A 14,045-nucleotide genomic window follows, 5' to 3' on the forward strand; every position below is an offset into this window, starting at 1 on the left:
ATTAATCTTAGAAAGGGTAAGGATATTATGCTTTAGCTTCAGGCATTTCAAGAAAAGGGAGATTGACATCACTATCAAAGTAAGTTGTTCCAGTGCTCCTCTGTCCATTTATTTTCTTTTCCATGTTGCTCCTTCCTCTGCATAAACTCAGTACAAGCACTCATACAGCTGCATACCTAGATCAGACAAGGAAACTGAGAAAACAGGTTTTCTGTTTGCAGTAGTTGTTGTCTCTCAGCTGGGTTCTCCCTATGGCCACAACTCCCCTGCTGCTCCATGGGATGGAAGTAACCAGCTGGGAGCGAGACCTCTGCCTTCAGTGACAGCGCCAGGTAACATCAGCGACCCTGGAACTTGTTGCCTGAAACAAGTTCCTAACACAGAAACTGTCAGGAGCTCTTGCCATGAGCACAACTCTGCGCAGTGGAATGACACTGCACCAGCTGGGTGCTTGGAAATACGTGATGTGCACCAGGAGGCAGGACCAAGGCAGTTTGTATGTGAGGGCATTTGGCATGACCTCCTCCCCTGCTGCAAAGCTGGAGTTCCACTCTCTAGGTGTGCACTGTCATTATGTTCCCAGGGTCATGGTCACACGTGAAATTATGTACCCCAAAATCTAGATCTTACTACCAAATATTTTCAAATGCAGCTCCAATCGAGAAATCACAAATGTGTGTTGTTAAGTAAAAGCCTGTCCCTCTATAAGTATTTCATGTTTAAACAAAGACACCTTACTAAACAGGAAGAATACATTGAAAGTTCACTTTAATACATGTTTATTGGTGTCCTGCACTTTCAGTGTAGGAGGTTGGAGATGTAATAAAAAAGTTTCAAAATTTATTGATTCCATTTCATTTAAATCACTCTAAACAACCAGTGCTTTAGAGTTCAGTGAATTAACGTTTACTGTCTGTTTACAAGCAAAATTTTAATATTACCTTTTTTTGAGTTCGCTTAGAACTCCTCTTTTAAAATTCTTCAGATACATTCCTCATAGTAAACAATACATTTTAATCTGTGTCACAATCAACATTGATAAGGCCTTCTTAACCATTTTATACCACCTCCACTGTTACTTCATTGCAAAACACAATCTTATTTCATACTATAAATACCCATCCATGCACAAAACACAGGGGCCAGAAGTTACACATTAATATTTCATGTACGCTTCCAAGTCTTCCTTTACCCTCTGCAGGTTTATGGTACACTTAAAAAGATATCTTTAGACTTGGTCTACTTGGTCTTAAAATACAAATATACAATATCCATAAGCATAAAAAAGTAAAGCTAGATGGCCTTACCATTTGTTATGAACTGCTAAAATCTTATACATGTACAATATAGCAACATGCTGATTAATATACATATTAGTTAAATATACCAACCAATCATGGGGATGTGGCCAAGCTTTTTTGTTTTGTTTTCAAAAAGAAATTGTTCATATACAAGTAAAAAGATTTTTAATTTAAACTCATATGGACTACCTGAAGCACACAGACATCTGCAAGCCCTACTGGGATATTCAGGTCAAACTGGGACAAAGCTTGCTGATTCATTTGAAAGGGAACACAACTCCTCACGGGTAATACCCACGGCATGCTGTTCCCAAGAGAATGCAAATTTACCAGCATTCACATTTTCAGGTCTAGAACACTAATTTTTGCATCTTACATAGCAGTTTATATTTTTTATATCTATTCATCAGCCTCCATCAGAAAGAGTTCGGTACCTTGACATTGTCATAGATTTTTCTAAATAAGTAGATATACAGTACAAAGTGTAGATAGTGAAACAAATAAGCACATATATACAGTCTTTGAAAGGCATTTTTGTGACCAGTTTAGCAGTGTTTATAGAAAACATTTAAGATAGTCACATTCTGCTGATACCACTGTATTGCAAACTGTCAAGCCACATTTCTTATATTAAACTTGTACTGCATTGTATATTGTACAACAGAGAACGATCATTCTTCAGGTGTGACACAATGAAAAAAAAAGAAATCACTATACTGAGTAAGGTAACCAGCACGGGGCTTAATTTTCCTGAGGTTTGTAAGAATTTTTAAACAAAAATCACAGTGACCAGGCTAAACTGCAAACATACTGTTAAGTTTTAAATATACAGTTTATACATAAGTTCTGTGCATGGTCGACTCAACTGGGTGTGTTCATGCTGATGTTTCCTTTAAATGACTCGCCACTGCATAATACTTGTATCTTTTCCGCCTGTGGAGATGAGATGGGTGTCTTCACAGAGAAAATCTACATTAGTTACATGACTACTATGTCCACCGTACACATGGCTTGGAGCCTAGAAAACACCACATTAGTGAGAATATAAGCTGTCATCAAAACGTCTCGTTATAACATTCATACAACAGTGAAACCAAGGCATCACATCGTTCTCTTACAGTATTTTATTATTAAATTAACTTTTAAATTTAATTGCTGTCTCAACCAACTTTAAATAAATCCCTCAGATATCTAAAAATTACCACTCTTCCTGTTTTGATATGTTTGAGTTTGGCTTTTTTTGTACATAGGAAAGCAACATTTGATGCACTTGTGCAAATTACAAGAGTAAATTTTTGGGAAATACCTTACCCTAAATTGTGAACATGGATATGAGAAGAGATGTACTTTGCCAAAATCATCCCCTGTTGATAGCAGTTTTCTCCCATGTGATCGACAGACAGCGTTGATATCTGTTCCATCAGAACCTTCAGGCCATACACCTGAAACACAGAGGGACTATTAAAGGGTTTTATAATGGAAATAAAATTGACAGCTTAAGCTTCTGTTGAAATATTAATAAAGGATTACCTGTTTAAAGAAAAAAGAAAGAAACTACAAAAATAATTGCATCTGAGTCAGGATGTGTACTTCAGTACACCAGCAAAAGTCCAGATCCTAATAGGAAATCAAGCACATAAAAAATACTTTATTTCCTCTAGTCAGCAAAGTGTTTTTTACTCTGGAAAAAAAGAATTCTGCTGAAGTACAGTCATGTGCCTGAGCCTGAAAGAATTTTCATATGGTTATGTAGAAAAATAACAGTTACTGCTTTTATTTTCCCTTCTGCTTATGTATGAGCTAACATACTTTCTTCATATTACTGCAGTCTAAAAAACATACTCATGTATGATCCAAAGGGCTTTCTTCATATTACTAAAAGTCTAAAACCTCTGAAACAAGATGTTATATAGTTTAAAATATTTATTAATAGATCTCTAGAAAAGAAACTGAACCTACTTTAAAGTTTTTAAATGCTTTTGTTCTACTCTAAGTACTTCTCTTTCCTCCAAGTACTCTACTCCTTGCTGTTCTTGCACAAAGTGGTGTTCTAAAATTAAACTGCAGGGTCATCAGTGCAAAGACCAAATCTGTGCACCACATCTTTAAGGCCTCTGAATACTTGCCTGCAATAAATTGCAATTGTACTAAAATCCATCCAGTTACTGTATGCAGTACTGTGGGCTTCTTTTTTAAAGATTTTTGTAATTTAGATTTTATCTAATCCCTACTCAACATAAACGATACCAAACTTTGAGAGACCCTTTCAACAGCACTATGAGGAGGTGATTCCATGTCTTTACAAGGAATTACAAATAGTTGTAAATAAAACACAAAGTAATGATTTTTAGACTGTCCTTTCCTGATGTGTGTGGAAACATCTCTTTGCTAGATCAGGGATAGTAAAAAAGAGGCTCAAAGTAACGGCAAGTGCAAAGAAGAAACAACAATAATTGCTACTTGTGGAATTATGAATATGCAGAACAAAGAGACACAGAAAAGCTGTTCTAAATATCTGCCATGACAAAAAGGAGGCTGTATGAATATCAAATGCTAGCTGAAAAGAGGCAGGAGTCTTCCCAAGAGGTCACTGTGACAAGCTGGAGATAACCCCTAAAGGCAATGGTTAAAGAAACAAGATTGCCATTTTGAAATGGAGAAAGGAGGATAGCAGGGTTTTTCTTCAAAACTTTGTGCTCTTTCAAAATTTATCCCAGTGCCTCACTGCCAGTTTTTATGAATATGCAAATTGAATCCCCCTTGCCGAAAAATTAAGTCTTTTTTTTCCCCATGCTCTGCAGACATATAGAGACAATTTCCTTTCTCTCATTTGAGGATTCATGCCATGTCTTTTTTCCTACTCTTCTCTAAAATTCATTCATTACATATCTTCTCTCAGCACAATATTTAAATGAATAATTATTCTTTCTAGTCAGCACATTATCTATTGGTCCAATGTGCAAAAACCAGAAGCAGCTATTGCAGCTGTGACCAAAGCAGATACTGATAAATGGATGACTGTTTAACATTTTGCATGGCATCCTTTTCATTACACATCCCACTAATGCATCTGCCTTTCCCACAACAGCATAATGCTGTTGACTCATGTTCAGTGTGTATGCAAGAGTAATCTGATCTTTCTGTGCAGATCTACTCTCCTGTCTGTTCTCATCTGTTCTGTATTTGTACAACTGTGTTCTGCCATTCTAGTGTGGAACCTCCTATTTGTCTCTATTGAATTGCCTCCTTTTTTCATACCACTCCTCTGTTTCTCAAGGTAACTTGCTAATCCTGCAGCTTTGTGCCACCTACAAACTATACATGCTGGTTTATCATAGGCTATTAATAAATATATTCAAACATAGTATTCAATTTACAGTGTTCTAGTCAGTTTTGAACCCAATCAGCCTGAGCTCTGCTTTGCTTGCAATGTTGTCAGGCTTTGTACAACATCTTGGATTTCTTCTGTTCCTGTCCTTCACCTCAAACACCAATTTTTTTCAAAACTGGGCATGTGCAATGAACAATTGGTTGTGTATCCAGCAACACATGGCTCTTGAAAGAGCATATAGATCATTAAGTATTTTTAAGTCTTTGCTCCTTCACATTTACATTTGTATTACACATTTGTATCACTAAAATATACTCCCTTAAACACACTTCTTTAAATGCAGTTGATTTTCAGTTGAATCATCTCTAAACACTTCCAGGCTGACTAATCTGTTCCCATGCTCCAAGACAGGTGTTCAACAGAACAATGTTCATTTCCCACCCCCCGCACTGGTTACGCTGATCTGTGAGTGCTATGCATAGTTTGTGATTTTTATGTGGCTCTACTAGATTGAGAAAATACTCCTAGTTTCAGTCAGCCAGTATCTACTGAAAAATCAATATACTAGAAGCTTCACATCCTGGATGCTGTGATCCTAGCTTCTGTGTCCAATGGGAAAATCCCAGAAAGCATGTGAAGGCTGTTCTAACTGGCTGCTCTGAGGCCCCAAAGTACTGAACAGTAAGAGTGACTTCCAGTATTAACAGACTGGTTTCCAACTTATAATTTGTGAGCTTCTTCAATTTATTATTCTAGCCACTAACTTTGCACTTTATCCTTCACATATGGGCTCTGAAGGTAGATATATGACCTGCAGATACTGCATTTATGCTTCTCAAGGATTTTAGGACTTTGCCCATTCTCCGTGAGGTCCTGAAAATAAATACTAATGGTGTCAAGATTACATTAACCAGGTATTTTTACAGATACAACAAGGCTGCTCATCTGTTACAAGGCATGGGCAAAACCCCTCTAAGGTGTGACACACCTCTGTTCTCTGACTCTGTGCAGCTAAAGCAGCCCCATATTCGAATGGCACTGTATTTTGCAGGAATCTGAATCAAAAAGTGAGGAATACTCACATAAAGTTTTTAGTCTCTCAGAGTACCTGAACCTGAGATGCAAAGACACTGTAGCTCTGTAACTATGTGTCAGGTGTACTCATACCCCAGAAATATGTTAATAGTTCCATAAGGGCCTCCATCCCTCATATGGAAAATACATTATGCCAATATGCAGCCAATATTCCAGGATTTCCTCCTTTCACCAAATCTGCATGCTGTAGTGACACCTAAGCACTGCTTGTCAGTCAAATGATAGAAAATTTGAATGTGTTTTCCCAGCATACTGCTACTGCCATACCATCTTTAGGTTCCGAAAATATGTCATTTCTGGCTGTCTTCAAGCACATCACTGCAACTATTCTACTTGAAACACAGGTGCAAATCTTCCTTGATTACGACTTATACTAAAACAGACTTTTCTCTCAACTTTTACCATGGCTTCCTATTTTCTCTTGAGGACTCAAGAATTTGAAGTTTCTCATACTCAGCTTTTGTAACAATCTATCCAGTTCTGCACACATTGTGGAATGAGCACAAAGCTTCAGACTACACTGGGGAAAGTGGATCCTTCAAAACCGGCAGAAGTCGGTTGAAGTCTGATGAAAACAAGCCACACTGATTTTGTTATGTTTTCCTTCTTGAATTCCTTTCACCTGATTTAATTGCTACAGATTCTATCAAAATATGTGATAAATTCTTAATGAGGGAGATTGTCATTCATTTTGTGTTTGCACAGTAACCAAAGCAAATGAAACCATTTCTGGTAAGGGGATTTGACTCAGTAACTGCTTAAATCCATGACAATTCCATAGAACCAGTACTTTAAATTAAAAATGACAAGAAGATGCTCTAGTGTGACAGAAAGGGCAGCGTGTGATTTCTTCCTTGTCTCCCACCAATGTTGTAATTTAATATTTGTACTTGAAGCTAGCAAGAATATCAAACCAGCATCTTTCTGGATTGAAATAAGAAGACAGATTGTAATAAAAATGGCATGACAGAAGTTCTCTATTTTTCCCTGAATTATGAATAGTCATGTTTCATAAGCAAAAGTTGGCAATCCAAGTGTTCGTTAATAAGAAGAATGGTAAGAGCTTGTAAGAGGCTTACAATACTTACCAAAAACATGGAATCCTAAAGTACAGGTGTAAGTGGCCCATTCTATATCTCTAGTTGTTTCAACACTCACAACCTGTTTACAAGCAGAGGGGATCCCTACAAAAGAAAAAAACCCACATGATTTTTCATTCTCAAATTGTATAGATTTTTGATTGCACCAGATGAATTAAAACATATGGTCGATCTTGGCAGTTATATGGTCTCATTTAAATTTTAAATCTGTGTTAGACTGCCTGAACTTTGCACAAAAGGACTAAATATAATTCTTACTCACAGTATAAGATTTCATAGTCTCCTGAATTAGACACAAGATATTGTGAATTAACAGACCAATCCAGATGAGTAATGAAGCTGGAATGACCCTACAAAGAGAAACAATATTGTATTAGCTGCAGTAACAGTATGTCTCAAAGTGACAGTATTAATATAGTGCTACAAAACACACTTAAGGTGTTAATACTGAACCATGAGAAAAAGGTTACTTACTGAACATTTGCCAATTCTAGTGTACTTTCTTCCATTTTCACTTACACCATATATATAAATAGAGTTGTCATGGGAACCTATTGCCAAGAAGTTTCCATCTATAAATACAAAAGTGAACTGCAATTATTCCTGTAAGAAAGAACCCAGGCTAATTTTGAAAAGTTTGTATGTCACAGAAAGAGGAACTGTTCTTAAAGGCCTTGATACTGAAAAATGAAAAAAATGGAATTCTATTTTTTCTTTTTCAGTTGCATATTGATACATCTTTCAAGACTACAAATCAGCAAGTTTGTGCAGCAAATATTACTGCTAAAACCCCATGACACCTCTGGAGGCAGCTACAGTCCGTTTAGGAATAACCTTAATGATTATCCATTGCAACAATGGATTGCAACAACCTGAGGAGTTAAATCTTTTCTTTTCTTTTTTCCCACAGAGAAACCATATTGACCATGTCAGGCAGGGAAGGAGGGAAAAGAAAACTAAAGCTTATGACACCAACCATCCAGTGTTGCCAATGTTTCATGGCATATTAATTTTCAACTTCAGTATGGCAAGCAGGGAATTATTTTAAAACAAACCAGCCCCTAATTTAATGTAATAAAAAAAATCAACGCCTTTTTTTTTTAACCAGTAAATAAATGCTCTCAAACCTGGTGAGTAACGCATTACAGACAGCTGTTCGTTTCCATCTGTGTGTACAGTGACCAAATCTTTTGTTTCTGTGTCAAACACAAACCACCTGTTGTAAATACAGAAAGAGGCCAATAAATCATTCCATAAGGAATTTAAATCTACTGTAATCTTGACCAACTTTTCTTCTGTCAAAATAGCATAAGTTTTACACCAAGAAAAGAAAAACAGCAACTGCTACTCAGTTTGGTCTATTTTTAATTTAACACAAGTTTCCTTTCTATCTTTTTTAACCAAAAAAAGAAAATGATCAGGCACTGACCTGATCACCCTTCAGATTTTAGTGTGTTTTATTGTGTGTCATGCATTAGAATAAAGTAAGCATTGCTTATAATGACTCTTTTCTTTTAATGACCCTCCTCCATGCTATGCTGATGTTTAAATGGATGCCTATATTAAATCCTAGAGCAGAAGAAAACACAAGCAAGAATTAGGACCATTCTCTTCCGATAGATGAATTATATTTATTTATTAATTTATTTTAAAGTGAAATGTTAATTATTTTTTGTTAATTTAATTTTAATTTAAAAAATTAATTCGTGGAAACGTGTAGAAAGGACAAAGATAAAATCTGTATTTCAATACTTGCATCAGATTACTAAAGAAAAAGAAAATATTTCTCTGAAAGCTTCTCCTTTTGATTTACTTTTTTTGGTAAATAAAGTAAATTCAGTAACAAAAGTAAATCCTTTATTTAGGATTGATATACAATCTGAAATAATCTTGGCTCATAACCTACAAGCTTCCTGTACATTCTCAGTTAAGTGGAACTGTTTCCAATACTAACAGCCAAGTCTGCCCTCAAGTGACACTACAGGAGAGGATCAAGTTAGGCAAAGGCACTCCCTCCTATGACAGACAACCATGCAAACCCAGCGTCTGTCACTGACCCACTGCATAACCAAGGGCTCAACCTGCCATGTAAAATGGAGATACTAAACTTTGCCTCTGTTTTCTCTGCTTGTTTACACCTCACACTCATCAGGCAGAACAAGTGTCTCAATTTGCATTTTTACACCATGTCTTTACATCAGTGGAACATTCACCAAATTTTTGTTAAAGCCTCTGGTTGCCACTGCATTAAGGATCATGAACCATTTGCTACATTTTCCAGCACACTAAATTTTTCAATGTGATTTCATCCAAGCTGCCCTGAAGGCCTCAGAGAAAATCTCTATCCACACCTGCAAAGTTAAGTCACAATCTCAGATTCCTCTTTCAGCCTCTCCTGTGCCCTGATGGACAGAATGATTTAACATTTAGGTCACTGGTATGGTGACAGTACCTCCACACATGGTCCCTCTGGCAATCTAGACTTCCTGCCCTCTCCAAATCTACCTCCTCCCACTGACCTTAGATTGTCACCCTCTCAGGGCAGAAAACATCTCTTTGTTTATGCAACAAACACCAAATACAGGGTTTGTAGGCACTAAGGCAATATAAATAAATTTCACTCTGAAATTCAATAGAAATCAACAGGGAATGAAGATATGTCATGCATACATTTGCATAAGAAGAATGTGAACTTGGACATGAGCTGGAAAAATCAGCGTTTGTTGGTGCTCAAAGTGTAGCTCTGCACATCTTACCTTCCAGTCAGCGTCCCTACTGCAACGACAGATGCTGAAGGATGAAAACCTGAAGACTGTGCTGGATCCTAAAATGTTTCAGAAAGAAGGATACTTTTTTACCAGTCCAAGTTATCAAGTTATAACAAAAACACAATTCAATTATCTGCCTCAGAAACAATCTCTTGTTGATATTCTGGGGTTGGTTTTTCTCTTTCTTTCAATATAAATTTGAGGGAGAAAAAAGCATTTTTAACTAATTGAAATATTATCCAATAAACTTTTTTCCCCTCTATACAAGACCACTTTTTTCTTTTCTTCCCCTCTATACAAGGCCACTTTTTTCTTTTCTTCACTGTCTAAAAATAACTTGGCAAGTGATTTCATAACAATAACATCAGCAATGGCAGCTTCCCAACAAATCAAAAACAAGTAAGAGATAAAAATAACTTAAACTAGAGCTGACCTAAGAATTAAGTATCAAAGCCGTAGTTTACCTACAGTCTAAAAGGACAAGCAAGCACCTTGTTCAACAAAGGTACGTGGCATTTTGCATGGAGGGATAAAGCATAACTTCTATGCACAACAGCACCTTTCTCCAGCACCTGCCAAGTTGCAGCTTAGTGGAAGATTAAGGGCACAAACTTGGTTTCTTATTTTGATATGCAATTTCAAAACATTTACTTTGTTTAGTGCATTATTGTGAAGAGAGTTAGAATTACAGTGTTTTTATTGCAATTTAAACATATGCCTAAAAGCCAAGGTAAGCATTCTCTTTCTAATACTTGTTCAGCTAAGAAGGAGCTCCAGAACTTTTCAGATTATAGCAGAAAATACCAAAATAACTTATTTTTTTCTGATACCATTAAAAAGTAATTTTAAAATGTAAGCAAAAAAACCCAATCTAGTGACAAATCTCACAGAAATACTTATAGGCTTGATTTTCTGTATTTTAAAAGAGTATCACATCGTAGCTATTTTAGAAAACTTGTTGACATTTTTAGTAATTGGTAATTACTATCCCTAGAGGCAAGATGTAAAGGATATTCTCATTAATTTTAATCAAGTGACTAATTAAAAAGACTTTATTAACTCTGAAGAAATTTCAGATAAATTTTGAGATCTGGGATTTCTATTCGTGTGTTCTAAAACATTGGAGTATTCCAGATAGGACAATTTTCAAATTATATTTTCAAAGTATAATTTCATAGTAAATGATAAAATACTCTATTGAATAAATCAGAGGTTCAAACAGTGAATTTAATCTGAGCAGTAACTTGTACTCACAGCTACATTACAAAGCTTTTACATAGACCTCTTGACAAAAACAGGTTAACAAGAAATATTTATTTTTTCTAGATAACCTAGATCACTGATCTATGAAACAGTCTGTGACATTTCAAAGAGCTAATAAGGAGATTGTTGTAAAAACTGACAACAGAAATCTTGTCTTAATGAAGTGGTGTGTACTTGGAGGGGAAAAGAAATAAACCTATCTCTTGTTTAATACTCCCATTGCTGTTGCCATCAACCTTTTCAAAATAATCAAAGTAAACAAAGCCCTTTCTTAAACGTTTCAATAACATCAGTTTCTTAAGGAGTCTTATACTTGCAAAACTGCAGCTAAATATTAATTGAATCTCACTCACTGTAAGTCATAATCAGCTAAATTCCTGTTCTGTTTTTCAGAGGAAAATTATGTTCTTTTTTGAGTTGATGATTGCTTAAGTAACTTTATTTCAGAGGTAGCAGCTCATCTGATTAATAGATTTGCTCCTGACCCCCATATTGTACTTATCTCCACTAATGATGTTTCACTATCCTCCCACACTTCTAAATGCTCTTGTCTTTAGACTGCAAGAGAGCAAAGTGCCAAATTTTGCACTTGTCTTCGTGACTATAGGCCCTCCTCAGTATATCCTTCCTGTAATGAGAAACATATTAGAAGTACTAACTTATTCTTTCAGTATTTTTGAAAGTGTATGCAAATATACAAAAATACACACCCTTACACTAAGCACAGGATCACACTAGTACCTTCAATTAAATTACGTGATGACTTTTTCCAACGAAAAAGAAATGCATTAGAAAAGCATAAAAAATTGTACCTATGATTTTACCCTCCATTTCAGGTTATTTATAAATCAGACTTGCACAAAACCAGTTGTGCACCATTTCTAAATAACCTGATGAATCTCAAAAAAAATTAAACAAACAACTATCCTGAAGATCGGAAAGGTTTACATAAAAGTTATCACTTGTGTCATTGTTAGTCACTCTGAATTGCATGTGAAGGATTTCTGCAATGTAGCGTGTTCATCCTCCATACCGTACAAATACGTACACTGCTACTGCTGCATTTCAAAACAAAAAAACCCCACAGATTTATCTTTTCTTAGAGAGACTACCAAGATAGATGCAGGGAAATTTGGTTTATAACTTGCTCACTTATTTTTAAAAAATATATTTTATTGTTGAAATCTGTAGCCTAAGCATGCTGCTATTTATTTGATTTGTCATCTTGGTGACAGTTCAAGAGATTTACAAGCACATTCAGATTTTGGTGCATCTCAAGGTTTGACCATTCCACTGAGGCTCACCTATCTAGAGCATCTTGAAAGACTGCAGGGGAGATAACTTATTTTTAAATCCAAATCATATTAACATATCCTAAACTCTAAAATTACTAGGAAATAGGAAAATGCAATTATGTGCCTGCTTCGCAGGCCACATAGTTAGCAAGATTGATTTTTTTTTTTTTTAATTAAAAGAAATACTCATATTTTCCTTTATTTTAATTTCTGAGACTAGTGGCCAATCTATCTTTATAATTGAGACACTGAACTGTGAAAATATGGCTCCATCTCTGGGGCAGTGAAACTGTTGTTTTGTTCTCTACAATTAATTTAGAAGTCAAGAAAAATATGGGCCTTGGAACATATGACCTTGGTTACACAGAATAAATTCCAACTTCCACATTCACCAGGCAAGTATGATTTAACAAGTGCATACAACTGGAGCAGGATGCCGTGAGGGACAACTTGGCAAAAGCAATTCTGTTAAGAGTTCAATCTGATGCAAGAATGTATACTTATTGCAGATGTGTTGTATTCAAGAAGTCTTATCAATACTAGCTTTAAGTTAAAGTGTTATGTAGGCCTGAAAACGAAAAGCCTTTTTATAAAAAAAAGTTGTAAAATGAAGTTTTTCAAAGCTTCATGTAAACTAATAATGGATTATTTACTAAAATAATGGCCAGTCTTCGCGAGCGAAGATCCGGGGAAGGTCTTTACACCTTCCAGCCTGCGCATTGGATTTTTTAGGTGAGACACAGTGTGCGCGGAACTGAGCCCACCCTTTAATCCTAAGGTTCATCTGCCGGGGCCAAGCGAGCTTGGACGGTGGCAGCGAGGTCCTTAGGACGTAGGTGGGTTGCCTTTAAGGGCTAACGAGCCCCACCTGCCCGGGAGTGGCCCTGACCGGGAATCGAACCCGGGTCTCCGCGGTGATAGCGCGGCGCCTTTACCACTAGACCACCAGGGGCTCCGGATTATTTACTATACGACAAAGAAAAGGCTTTAGTCAGCAATATGAGGATTGTCTCTAAGTTACTGGCTACAATTTGATTTTCAAACCTGGGTATTTGGTACATATCTACACCAGGTGCTGTTTTCTTTTCCTTGTAGTAACTTTTGAACTTTTCCACTGTACAGAGGGCAGATAAAAAGATTCAGAAATAACTTGGTTATTATGATCAGTACATGTACCTCCAAAAAACCATGCTCAAACATCTATTAAGAAAATGTAAAGAGAAGAATGTTTGAAAGAAGGCGATAGTAGCATCTCAGAGAGATAAAAGCACTGTCTCTAGAAGATAAGCCAACGCCTTCTTATGGATAAACAATTAGAAGACTGATCAGGTGTCCAAAAAACGTACTCTAAAAATCAGGTCCTGGTGATGTATATATTAAGCAAGATCACTTGTCACCACAAAGTCATCAGGAGTTTGCAGATGCAGAGAGTGCCTAAGTACAGTTCAAAACTGAGCCTTCACTCAGTATTCCTGCAGGACCTAAACACCAAGTTTCACCCCAGAGATAGAAAGGGAAATTCTAAACATTTGTTTATTTGTGAACCAGATGTATAAAAATGCTAATAAACTGCAGGAAATAAAGATATCCCCAAAACATTCTTTTCCTTCTTTATTCTGACTATCATGCTCAGGATAGGGGTAGTAGTACTAATCCTGATCAGAATTACTTTTAAATGATAAATATTGCCTAGATTTATATTTGTGGCTCTCTTCCTAGTAAAAAAAAGTATAAATGTCAACAGCACTGTACACTTTTATATTATATAGCACATAGATCCATATAGCCTAGGGTTTTAAATTCTTGTTTTTAAGAGTTTTACATCCATTTTCAAAAAGAAGATAGTTTTAATCAATAATGTCAAGAAAAACCAAAATTACTATATTACATAT

At 36.0% G+C, this 14,045-nt stretch overlaps 1 protein-coding gene across 5 annotated transcripts in view; it reads right to left on the reverse strand.

Moving 5' to 3' along the window:
* Nucleotides 1–751: 751 nt before the first annotated feature.
* The window catches only part of EML1 (EMAP like 1), a 125,352-nt gene continuing 112,058 nt past the window's right edge, over nucleotides 752–14,045 (reverse strand). For all 5 annotated transcript variants that reach the window (XM_050337274.1, XM_050337272.1, XM_050337273.1 and 2 more), the window contains 7 exons: nucleotides 9,584–9,651; nucleotides 7,955–8,043; nucleotides 7,302–7,399; nucleotides 7,090–7,177; nucleotides 6,816–6,911; nucleotides 2,613–2,743; nucleotides 752–2,319 (listed from right to left, as the gene is read on the reverse strand). In XM_050337274.1, the coding sequence (XP_050193231.1) occupies nucleotides 2,194–2,319; nucleotides 2,613–2,743; nucleotides 6,816–6,911; nucleotides 7,090–7,177; nucleotides 7,302–7,399; nucleotides 7,955–8,043; nucleotides 9,584–9,651 (696 nt within the window). In that variant the 3' untranslated portion in view covers nucleotides 752–2,193. The remainder of the gene's footprint in view (nucleotides 2,320–2,612; nucleotides 2,744–6,815; nucleotides 6,912–7,089; nucleotides 7,178–7,301; nucleotides 7,400–7,954; nucleotides 8,044–9,583; nucleotides 9,652–14,045) is intronic.

Source organism: Myiozetetes cayanensis, unplaced genomic scaffold (assembly GCF_022539395.1).
Source record: "Myiozetetes cayanensis isolate MyiCay16 unplaced genomic scaffold, myiCay2020 scf6-25, whole genome shotgun sequence".
NCBI lineage: Eukaryota > Metazoa > Chordata > Aves > Passeriformes > Tyrannidae > Myiozetetes > Myiozetetes cayanensis.